General features: G+C 36.7%; 1 protein-coding gene across 1 annotated transcript; it reads right to left on the bottom strand.

Moving 5' to 3' along the window:
- Positions 1-2106: 2106 nt before the first annotated feature.
- Positions 2107-6275, bottom strand: Nachrbeta1 (nicotinic acetylcholine receptor beta1). The gene is made up of 5 exons (XM_076378201.1): positions 5971-6275; positions 5742-5878; positions 5179-5333; positions 4029-5073; positions 2107-3510 (listed from the first exon to the last, which is right to left on the bottom strand). The coding sequence occupies exons 1-5, from the start codon at positions 6026-6028 to the stop codon at positions 3346-3348; spliced, it is 1560 nt and encodes a 519-aa protein (XP_076234316.1). The 5' UTR covers positions 6029-6275; the 3' UTR covers positions 2107-3345.
- Between the last annotated feature and the right edge of the window lie 5467 nt (positions 6276-11742).

Below are 11742 nucleotides of genomic sequence, written 5' to 3'. Positions count from 1 at the left end.
GTCGCGTATTCTTTAAAATCACAAAACATGTGCTTATTCCATACATTTTGATTTGAAGCTTTGGCGGTAATAAAACTAGATTTTTAAAAAATGTCACTATGCAAAGTCAATAAGAAACGTTTAACAACTACTAAAATATTCGAAGTAAAGGAACCAGTGTGCAATCGAAGATATTAAATGTTAAAATGTTAGCTACCTCGCTTGAGCAATTCTGCTCAATATTAATTGAGCATTCGAAACAGACTGACATCCTCAATCGTAATTAGCGAAATATTTAAATTATTTCATTATGATTCTCATACACAGTCATCCGTCGCACTCTCGAGTGAACAGCGCTATAAAATATATCGAAGTAAAATGTATAGAAATCAATAAGCATTATCCACATTAAGCATTAACCACTTTATTCTCAGGGGACTAAACTCTAGTTATTGTATCTCGTTCAAGGAAGACACGTGTCACTCTCTATCAAGGAATTAATTCGTCACTTTAAACTGCGATTACTTCCATAGACCTTGAAATCCTATGCAAGCGTCGATGACAACGAATCGCAAACTTTCGACGACGAATTTTGTTAAAAACATTACTTTCTTTAACCATTGTGCATTGCTCGAATCAGCATCACCCGAGGTCTAACATTAATCTCTAATTTTATTTTGATAAGATGTAAATGTACAGAAAATTCGCATAGTTTTAGTAATAGTATTCTAAGAATAAATATATGTATAGGAGAATGCATCTTACGCTATTTAAGCGATGGAAACGAATTAAATTGTACTTACACGTGTTATTTGTTTGAACAATGCACAAGGGTTATATTCTCACTTCTGACCTGAACTCTATTTCTCGAATCCCATTTTATAACCCTCATATGAATAAAACACATGGGTCGTTTCACGTTAAATAGAATACTTTAAGAAGTGTGGATCTAAATCATAATTTCAAATAATGAATAATTAAAATACGAAAAGAATGTGTCGAATAAGAGAAATAGTTCACGATCTATTTTCAAAGAAATAGATATAAATTGCAAATATGAAAAATTTGTAATTAAACAAATTTATAGAACAGTATATTAATTCTCTGTGCTCGATTCGACGTGAAATGACCCTCATACGATTAAATATTCGTAAAGTTCAAGCCGTAAGTTCAACCGCTCTGAAAAAGGTCGATTCACGATTTTATATTCAAGTATAAAATTATCAAAACGACGTGCAATTATTTCTGTCGGAGTGATCCTTATGAATTCGTCGACAAGGTAAATGAAAATTTCGACTCGGAACGAAATCGATGTCGATTGTTATTTAAAATTGTGGCGTTTCGCTTCGCTTTGATGGAGATCCGCGAAATAAAATGAAAGCTTCCTTCACATGTATATGTATGTAGACAGTAACATTACTTGTAACAATGGGTTGATTCGCGAGGCACAACTGTAGGCAATACAGTATGAGAAAATCAACGATTCTTTAACCAGTAACCATAAACACTCTTTGCAAGTGGAACAAACTTTCTATTAGAGAAAACATGACCGCTTAACAATCTTTCGCGCAATATACATGTAGTCCGACTATGATATTTTCGTATGCTTACAATATACCTCTTCGCTCTTTTTTAAAATCTTCTTTTTGCTTTCCATAACGATTAAGAACGCAGGGTCGTGACATTGTACTTCTAATGTGCGCTTCTGTAGTGTCCTTAGCAATTGTGATGTCAAAATGTTCGTTCGAATTTTCTTGTTAAAACAGTTTGGAAGAATATGGAAAGTTCATGAAAGTTATTCTTAAAATTGAAGACGAACTTTCGGGAAAATTCCAATTAAATTATGATAAATAAACTTCTGAGGTGCCACAAAGGAATGTTCAAGAATGCAGTTTAAAAGTTTCAATTGGCAGATGAAGGAAGTATTGGCATTTTTTATATAATGTAAATGTAAACTGAAGATTAGAAGTATTACAGATATATATGAGATAAATAGAAAAAAACACTCTATTTCTTGGACTATTTTCTATATATATAGGTATGTACATACTTTATGTAAAATGTGTATTTTAAAAGTATTGTAAAAAAAAAATAACATTAGACAAGTTGAGAAAAAGTGTGGAAAAAACTTAAATTTCATGCCCTTAAGTAAAATACAAATATCACAAATCTTCAATATTAAAATTCTTTAAAAATAGCTCTTATTATAGTTAATCTTGGAAGAATGATTCATAATATTTTAGAGTGCTTTTAGAAAATATGGTTTTAAAAAGAAAGTAATTTTCTAAACTTTCAACATGTTCCAAATTGCTTCAGAATAAAATTGTAAAGCAATATTAAAAAGATAGATCGAGATATCTGCCAGCTGGTAAAACAAATTGTCACTACCCTTCAATAATGCATCGCAATGGGTTTTTCAAAGACAAGTCCCGATATTTAGAGTATAATAATGGCAACGATAATTCGCGTGATTAATATCAAAATTATTTAGTATCTACTCGCTACGTTCATCCCTTCTCCCGATGAACTGAATACGTATTCCTCTATAATTCGCGATTAATAATGAATTCCTAATTGATGTCACAGTCACCTCAGCATGCTCGTGACGAAGATTCTCCGAGGAAGACAATTAATCGTGGAGACAGCCGCAATTAACTCTAAAGGACGTTTTTAACGAAACCTGTGTCGCTTTCAAATAAATCGCTCTTCATTTAGTGGAAGAAACAATTAAAGATCGCAATGATTACATTTATAAAATTTCAACTTGAGGACCTATAATACCAAATAACAAAGAATGAGATAGATTACTGACTCGATATAAGTACTGGCGATATTCTAACGATTAATTTAAATAGATTTAATGGTACGTTCGTATGCAGCAAGCGCCGTTTGAGCTTTATACCTTGACGAATTCGCAAATGCAATTCTTCAACGTTGATAGTCCTTCACAAGTATAAAACGAAGAAACGATTATTTTTTTTTTATAAAACACTGACGAGGGTACTGACCGCTTTATATTACGCTTTTCATGATATTAACATGCGATCATAAAAGAAATTTTTTGAGAACAAAATTCATATAGCTTCATTCAATAAAGGAAGACCTAGCCAGATAAAAAACATTGAAGCAACGTTTCGCAATTTTTCTAAATTTTCTACTTCGTTCATTATGATATTCAACGCAGGATCGAATTTACATAATTGTACTGGACAATTTGACACTAGGTATTATGTGCTCCAGACACCTTGGAACACACTTTCGCAAAATCGAAAGTATTCTGAAGTATTGTGAAGTAAGATGATATTACTTAACAAAAATCACTGCAAGGATGGCATGCGACTTTGAATTCGCTAAATTCCCGTGAAATTATTTCCCACGATAGATTTCTATGATATGATCCTGGTCCACGTACTCAAAAATGTGAGGCGCGTCCATCAGGATCCCGATGGTACCCGCGGTCGTCACGATGAAAAAGATGTACAACTGCAGTCGATCGATCACCATTGCCACATACTTCCAATCTTCCCTCGTCTGCAAGAATTAATCAAACATTGACTACTGCTCAAAATATTTTCATGTATTTTTGCAATGTAAATTGACCTGAATACCTTTTTCATTAAACATGAACTTTTCATTTAGTCAGATAAAAATAGAAGAAATATTGCGAAAGATATCTTAATTCTTCATCTATTGAATTTTAATAGAATTAATTATTTTGTCAACTTATTAACAGCTCATATTTGTTTGGCATTTGTACTTTTTGGAACTTGTGTCCCGTCGAAAGATGAAGAATTAAAAAACAGTAGTATCATTAGACGATAAAAATAGATTTCAAAGTTGGACAAATATTTGAAAGAACCAATGTTATGTCGCATTGAGTTTTAATATGGTAACACGAAATACTTTGCTCTTTTTATTTAAGAAGCACAGATTCATATGTTAGCACAGTTACCAACAAAACAGTTTCCCATTCAGCGTTTCACAGTTTTAACATTGATTCAAGCACCAAAACACAAGTATTAATCTAATGCAAATGAAAACTCCCTTACCTGTATATACAGGTCTTCATTTCTCAAATGTTCAGCAATGAACTCAACAGCTTCAGTAGCCTTGCTAGCTTCCGGGCTGAGCAGCACCGAGTCCGAGCTTTCAGACCCCCTCCTGTCCGTCAAACCTTCTCCGCCAGCTGCACTAGAGCCACTGGTGGTGTGATGGTCCTTCCTATTGATTTTACAATTTGGATGGTGAAGATCGGACAGCTCCATCACCTCCATCTTCGATTTCGCCAATGAGGTTGGCAGGTGCTTCGGCAGCTCCGTCGGGCTTCCTGAATACGTAGAAGTTGGCAACGTCACGTTCGGTGTCTCCATCATCCACCTAAGACGAGTCTTCTTGGGTCTCCTCATCAGCAAAATGGTGGGCAAATATTTGAGGAAAATTTTCCTAATCAGCTGCGGCATCCTGTGTGTCCTGGGCCCGCGGAAGTTCCAATTGATGATGATCACAGTCACCAGGATACTGACGGTGTTCATAATGAAAGTGAATAAAAGGTACTTGGCGATCAACGGCAGTACCAGGGACGTCGGGGGTAGAATCTTGCTGACCAGCAACAGAAACACGACCAATGAAAGCAGAATGCTGATACCAAGGGTCACCTTCTCGCCAGCTTCTGCTGGAAGATAGAAGACCAATACGCAGAGGAAGGAGATCAAAACTGTAGGAAGAATCAAATTCACTGTATAGAACAGGGTCTTGCGTCTGATTATGATGTAGAAGGTAATGTCTGTCTCTGTGGGAAAATCGCCCTGGTAGGTGTTCAGATAGGCTGGGACGTTGATGATGTCCCATGTGCCACTTTTCCAGTAGTCAGACAAATCTACGAAATTCTTGTTGTTGTAGAGGGCCAGAGAGACTTGGTCACCGTTGAAAGTCCACGATCCAAACTTCATGATGCAGGTCTGCTGATCGAAAGGGAAGTATGTGACGTCTATTGTGCAGGAACTCTGGTAAATCGCTGGTGGTACCCAGAGGACATCTCCGTTTGGATAGATGAGAACGTTGCTCTTGTAACGGACCTCATAGTTACCATCGGCACTGAAAATGAGTGAAGTATGATATGAGATGAAAAGTAATTAGAAGATTGTAGAAAACAAATAATGAACTTTAATATTAAAATATTATAACTAGTTTATCACGTACTTGTTAAATAATACAATGTCAGGTTTCCAAACTTTATCAGGCGGTAACCTGAGTACTCCAATTCCACCATAGTCTGCCTCGTCCCATTGCAACTGATAATCCGTCCAAATGAATCTCAACCACACATTCGATTTCATAATTTGGTTTTTCTCATTCTGAAAAATAGTTTCAATTACCCGTTGTCTACATCAGATTCCTGTCAATTAATTACTGTATCATTAATACAAATACAGAAGTAAATAATATTCACAAAGTAAAATATTCAGAATGAAGGAGCACACAGTATCGCTGTTTAAATTATAAAAAAAGTCAGACATTAAAATACCGTAAAGTCTCTAAACAAAGCGGTTCGTAATATAAGAAAGACAAAGATGATGAAATAACTAGCAAGAAAGTCCTAGGATACTATCTCGACACTGAACTTACCTATATTTATACCCACAATTAATGTGAAGCATCTACGTGTTTAGCAATTTAAATGAACACACTGAAACTTGGACCCAACTCTCAGCAGAACAAAGCAATTTCCACAAAACTCTAGCGATACGTCAAAAGAATCTTACCACGTTGATCAGCTGCACAAACGCCAGGCCAAAGTTCACGTGCACCTTCTCCGTCATGTTTTGCACAGGCCTAATGAGTTTGTTGTATCCTCTAAACAGATCCCGCACCAATCTCTCCTCATCTTCAGAGCAGAGACCTAGGAAACGACGATGATTATTCCGTCACAGAATTCACCAACCACAAGATAATTAACGCAACGATCGCGTGACTGGTGCAACAGTTCCTTACCAACGCAAAAAATCGCGGAGATAAGGAGAAAACGCGAGAGTCGCGAACAGGAGTGCATTTTGGGCAGGTTTCAGGTGTCCCACCCGTAGACACCCGTACTCCACAGCCACCGCCGCAGATCAATATGAGTACGCAGACGCTGGCCAATAACAGCATTTCCTTTCTTGCCGTCCGTTCCGTCGGCACACACCCTGCTCCATCCTCGTTGAATCAGTTAACAACCCTTTGGATATGGTAACACCTCTCTCCGCTGAGATTTCTTCTCCCATATGTCTTCTCGCTTCTAGCGTCCAACTGTTCCGATCCCGATGCGGAAAGTGACGTTTGAACTTGGGCCAGGCCGAGTCGGAGTCGGATTCGAGGAACAGAATTGAGGGGGATGACTGGACGGGGTTGTTCATGGGTGATGCACTGCACAGATGTGCAGTACTGATGGTTCAAGTGCTGCTCCGCAGTCTGCTTTATCGGAGGATTTTGGTCGAGTTAAGAGCAAGGAGGGATTGTAGCGAGATTTAAGTGGTGATATTCTTGTGCAACTTTTGACAAGTGTTTCTGGAGTGTTGATTGCTGTGGTAGGTATTTTTGATGTTATGTGGGTGGTTCTGCAGGTGGATAGTATCACGTGTGAATAATAGGTGAGACGGTTTTTAATTTATATTTTCATGGGTTTACGTAATATGTGATTAGTGTGAATTTATATGAGGAATTATGATACTGTATTAGAAAAATTTGTTACAGGTTGGAAATGGTTATCGACGTGGGGGTGGCAGAGTAGTTAGCCGTGCGCTACTGCACTCTGTGTTTTCGTTGCGAACGATACTCTGGTGAAGACAGATCAGTATTTTATGTGCTTGTTGTTACAAGTTTAGTTATCTCTGTTAATTACGAAATTATATGAAATATAGAATATGAAAGTATTATCGTTACATGAAGGTATTTTTCTACCCATTATAGTCGACTATTGGTTAATTGATAAACTTTCTGTACTAAATATACCTTAAATTCATTTTTCCCTGAAATTATTGCTGAGTTACCTCAGTAGAAAGAGTTCTTTTTAGATGTACCATCGGTCAAGAAGTATCTTGTGTTCGAACCTAATCGGTTTTCCGATCGGCTACTTATAGAGCTAGAAAAAACTGGAAGTACAAATCATAAATTATATCATTAGCAAAATATTATTCTTAAAGCACATAATATTTTTAAAACCAGTTCACAAATATCCAAAAATTCTGCTTTTCTATATAAGTGGCAACAGACGCACTTGCAAGCTTTTAGTCACTAATTTAAATCTCAACAAATATTAAATTGCAAGACACAATATCATAAAATTCAATTTCCGACAATTTTATTCAATATATTTACTTCATTTCCACTTAATTGTAGAAAGCAACTATACATATAGAGAGCACAATCGCCAAGGGAAATATTTTGCTTTGATTAACTCGAAACCTTTACGGTAATCGGAATTCCATTCCAGCTGCATTCCTCAAAGTATCAGCAGACAAAACTATATCAACGAATACGCGAACTGTACCTCTGATATTTAATATTCAACAATTCATTAAGAGTTTAAAATTTGTTACCCCGTATTGTTTAACGAGACCAAATACCATACGCAGCGATTCCGCGAAACAGAGCTGACGAGGTATCCAACATTTGCATTCTAATTCATGGTTAATTTTAGTTTGTGTCTAATGATGAATAGCTAGAAGGAAATGGCCGTTCGTGCAGTTGCCGAGCTCATAAACAATTAGGACTCTGTTGCCCTAATCGAAATAGACTATGGCATTTTCAATTCATTTGTTGCACGGCTGCTCCCCTTTTGACTCCGTCGTATCTCGGACTAATTACCGTGAAATTTCTGAGTTCCGTAGTTGCCTCTGCACTGCAAGCACCAACAGCGAAGTTACGATTATGGCTTATTTCGAAACGACCAACTTTCTGACTGCAGATACGGATCAGTCGCGAAACGAGAAGGCGACAACGATACGAGTCCAAGTTTGCGAAATCGTTTCGGGGAAATTGTTCCTAGCGGTTTTGCTGGATCACCAAATAAAACAATTTCGTCGATAATTTCTGTGAGTGCGTTCAAGATTAATAGCCCTACTTTTCAGACTTTTATCCTTTACGTAGAAAGCTCATTTGTAATCATTTCACCGTGGACATTATTCTAAAAAGACCAAGATTCATTATAGTAACTTCACTATTTATCAGTCGTTTTACACAGAATAAGTGATTTTCCTTGAAACATCGACAGACACGGATTACTTTAAGGGTTGATGAGGTAGTATATTATTTGTAATTTTTCTGTAGATCTTTTCACATAATGTGACATATGTATAATAATATCATAAACGATCGTCGTTATCGTACAATGTAAGTTTCTGTTTAGGTTTACTGTGTTTCGCGATTATTGAAAATCTTCGGAATAAACAGGATGAAATTAATCGGGAACTTTTCTAGACTGTATATTAAATTGATACTGATTTACATTTCTATTAGCTCGTTGTTCATGCATTAGCTTTTCATCGACTTCCGTGAATAACTTTATGCAAACATGAGGCGCAACTTTTATGATACTTTAACCAAGTGCTAAAAATCAAGAACAAAGAAGAGATATTTCTTCAGCTGAAAACAATGATTCTTTCTAAATTGCTTTCTTGGTTCATGCTATAATGTACTTTCCTTTGCATTTTTAAAGTGTTGCTTTACCATTATTGAAGACCATTTTTCTTCAATACGCTTTCATTTTCAACATTATGAAAAAGCAATATTTTTCCTATTATACTCGACGTATAAAAGTAATGTAAAAATCTTTAAGAAGATTGAAACTAGATACAGCATTGATTTTCAGGAATTGAGGAAGAAAAAGAGAAAGATAAACCATAGTGGACCTCGAAAATTAAATTTATTTCTTCAGTTGCACCTATTTTGTATGTACCTTGTGTCTAATATTAATTTTCTCCTCTTCATTAGCGCTTAGGTCAGCAACAAATTAAAAGGTCACATACCCCGATGAATTTTAATAACATTTCTAATTTTTGTACTCGTAGGATTTAACAATCCATCAGATGAAGACAGCAAAAAAATATGAATTCAATTAATACTTTTAATTTATAACTCGCAGGGTTTTTTAAATGATCACCGAATAAAGAAATGAAAAGAAAAATTCAATAAAACGCCAAAAAGAATATTATTCTTTCCCATACTCCAGATGCCACAAAATATAAAGGTAGCAGTATCTCATATTGTGTCTGACCACGAAAGCTCAGCCTACAAAATACCACAAAACTATAGAACGCAATACATCTTACTATACAGAAGTGGTTAAAACTTCATCAAGAATGCCTCTACCCTTACAGACTGACCTGATAATTATCGATGCTCCGCGCGATTGAATATCGAAAAAGGACTATGAAAGTTCTAGTTTCGGTCGGCTGGGTCTCGCAACCGCGGGCTTCGTTTCAACGACGGGGTTAAAAGTTTGCGACGATGCGACGTTGATTCTAGGAAATGGCAATCGGTTGCGGTTGACCGCGATTCTGCATCGCTCAATCAGCACCAGGTTTCAACGTGATGCATTCGGCCTGGTTATTGTTACGTCAACCGAACCAGCCGCGGCTCTTCCTCCAGATTGGCGGGAAAATGAGGAAAAAAGGAACGCGCGCGCGTACGTCTCGCCGCTCGAGTCGAATTATTAAAAAAGCTGTGGCGAACGGGTCGCGTGCTGCCTTTGTCGCGGCCCTTTCGCCCCCGTTTTTATATTTAAACATCTACTCGGCGAGCACGCGCACAGTTCCGCGAAAAGAGCTTGGCTCCCTCGTCGCTTCCTCCGCGGAAGGCGGTCGATCGAAGGCCTGCGGTATTTTCTTTATTGAAATATGGAAATTGTAAACGGATGCTGAATTTTCCTCTTCGTTTTTTTTCCCCCTTCTGCTTTCGTTTCCATCATCGTTCGCCTCTATTTGAGGCATCCGTCTCGGCCACCGACGAAATTTCTGCTTGGTTCCTATCGTTGCTTTGGACGCGTAATTACTTTGTCGAAGGAAACCTTCCATTTCCTTCGGGATTTTTTTTTACATACTTGGGGCTGAGTTTTAATAAAAGGTTTTGCTCTTCAATGCACTGGATAATTTACCTTGAGTATGTTGCCGACCATTTTTCTCCTGCTGGCTTCTCGGTTTATTGAATGGATTCAATAGCCTGTTTTGAAGTAGGCTAAATTGCAGGGTTGGAATGTAGAGCCTTTCGTTAGACAAGTTACTTTTCGAGAGTGTATTGTTCAGTGGATGAGGCAGAATCATGTGTGATTACGTTTGTGCTCATTTAAGGAATGAGTTGAATGGGAATTGGAAACATCGTTTTATCGTGTAGGGAAATTTTTACCTTATCTGGTTATTTCGTTTCAGTTTATTCGCGAACTATTTGAACTACGAAATTAACATTTCGCAGGATTTAGTTTCTTTAATTTATTCACTGATACACCATGTTTGAAAGATATTAATGACTCTAGTGGTATATGTTAAGCAAATTCACTTGGAGTAGTCTTTCTCTCTATTTTTATTTCTATTTCTGTAGCACATAATACCACACATTTTTTTTGTGGAAAAAGGGACCTGTTACTATAATAACTAGTGTGGTTTTGCTTAAAATCGTCTACACGAGATTTTGTGGTGCAAACGTGACTGGAGAAAAATGGATTTGAAGAACTGTTTCATAGTCAGCAATGGTGGAACGTTAAATCCACTATGCGCAATGGAATGAAACTGTTTACACAGTGTCACAGATCTACGAAATTTTTCGACGCTGTGGTTCTGTAAAACCTATCCATTTTTCACTTGCTGTGAAACTTTGATGCTTGAAAAACTAGCACTTGTATGCCTACAAAGTGAATGTACAAATGAAAAAAAATTCTCTAATGGAAGATTAACTTTTACTAGTGCCTTTCTGTTTTTTGTTATATTTGATATTATATAACCAAGAATACTGTAAGTTCAAAGAATACTTATTTAATTAAGCAGAGTTGAAATAAATTTTCCATCTTATGTGACATAATTTAGAATTTAGAATATCTTAACTAGAATTTTAGTGTAAAGTTCACAAAAATTTACTTAACTAAAACGGAGATTAGATTAAAATTTATTTTAACTTCCAGAATAATTGTTTTCCGCTGTCAAGAAAAATAAAAAATAAAAAATAGTGACAATAATATCTTCTGTGGCTTTTAATAAATAATATTTCTCAAATTCTATAGTTACAACCTAAAATAATACTGAACAGAGTAGAACATTAGAGCTGTTCGCGTAACGTAAGGGGAACTACTTGAATCAGGAACAATGAACCGTGGAAAGTATTTAAGCAAGAAAAAGGTAGAGTTCATAGAAAAATTTGAATTTCAATGTCCTCAGGCAGGGAGCATCGCGTGAAACTCGACTTTCAGAGGTTATAAAATTTCTCCATTTTCGCGGGAAGTGCCCGCGCAAGGTGTTTCCGACCACAGCAGGCCAACTCCAAAGTTTGACAATTGAATTTTACAGTACAATACAGCGGAATCCCTTCTTTTTTTCTTCAAGACTACCGAGAAACGGGGCTGTTCCACTTTCCCAAACTCCTGATATAATCTGCTCTCTGCGAGCCTAATTACAAATTACTCGTTGAAATTAGGTTCTTCTTCCACTCGGGGAACGATTACTTCCGGAAGTTTCATTAATCTGAATCGAGACGAATTATTAGCTGATTAAACATCCTCCCAACGCAGACGCACACAGGTCC

This window comes from Calliopsis andreniformis, chromosome 5 (genome assembly GCF_051401765.1).
Source record: "Calliopsis andreniformis isolate RMS-2024a chromosome 5, iyCalAndr_principal, whole genome shotgun sequence".
Lineage (NCBI taxonomy): Eukaryota > Metazoa > Arthropoda > Insecta > Hymenoptera > Andrenidae > Calliopsis > Calliopsis andreniformis.
Note: the sequence above shows the minus strand (reverse complement) of the source record. Positions and strands in the feature narration are given on the sequence as shown.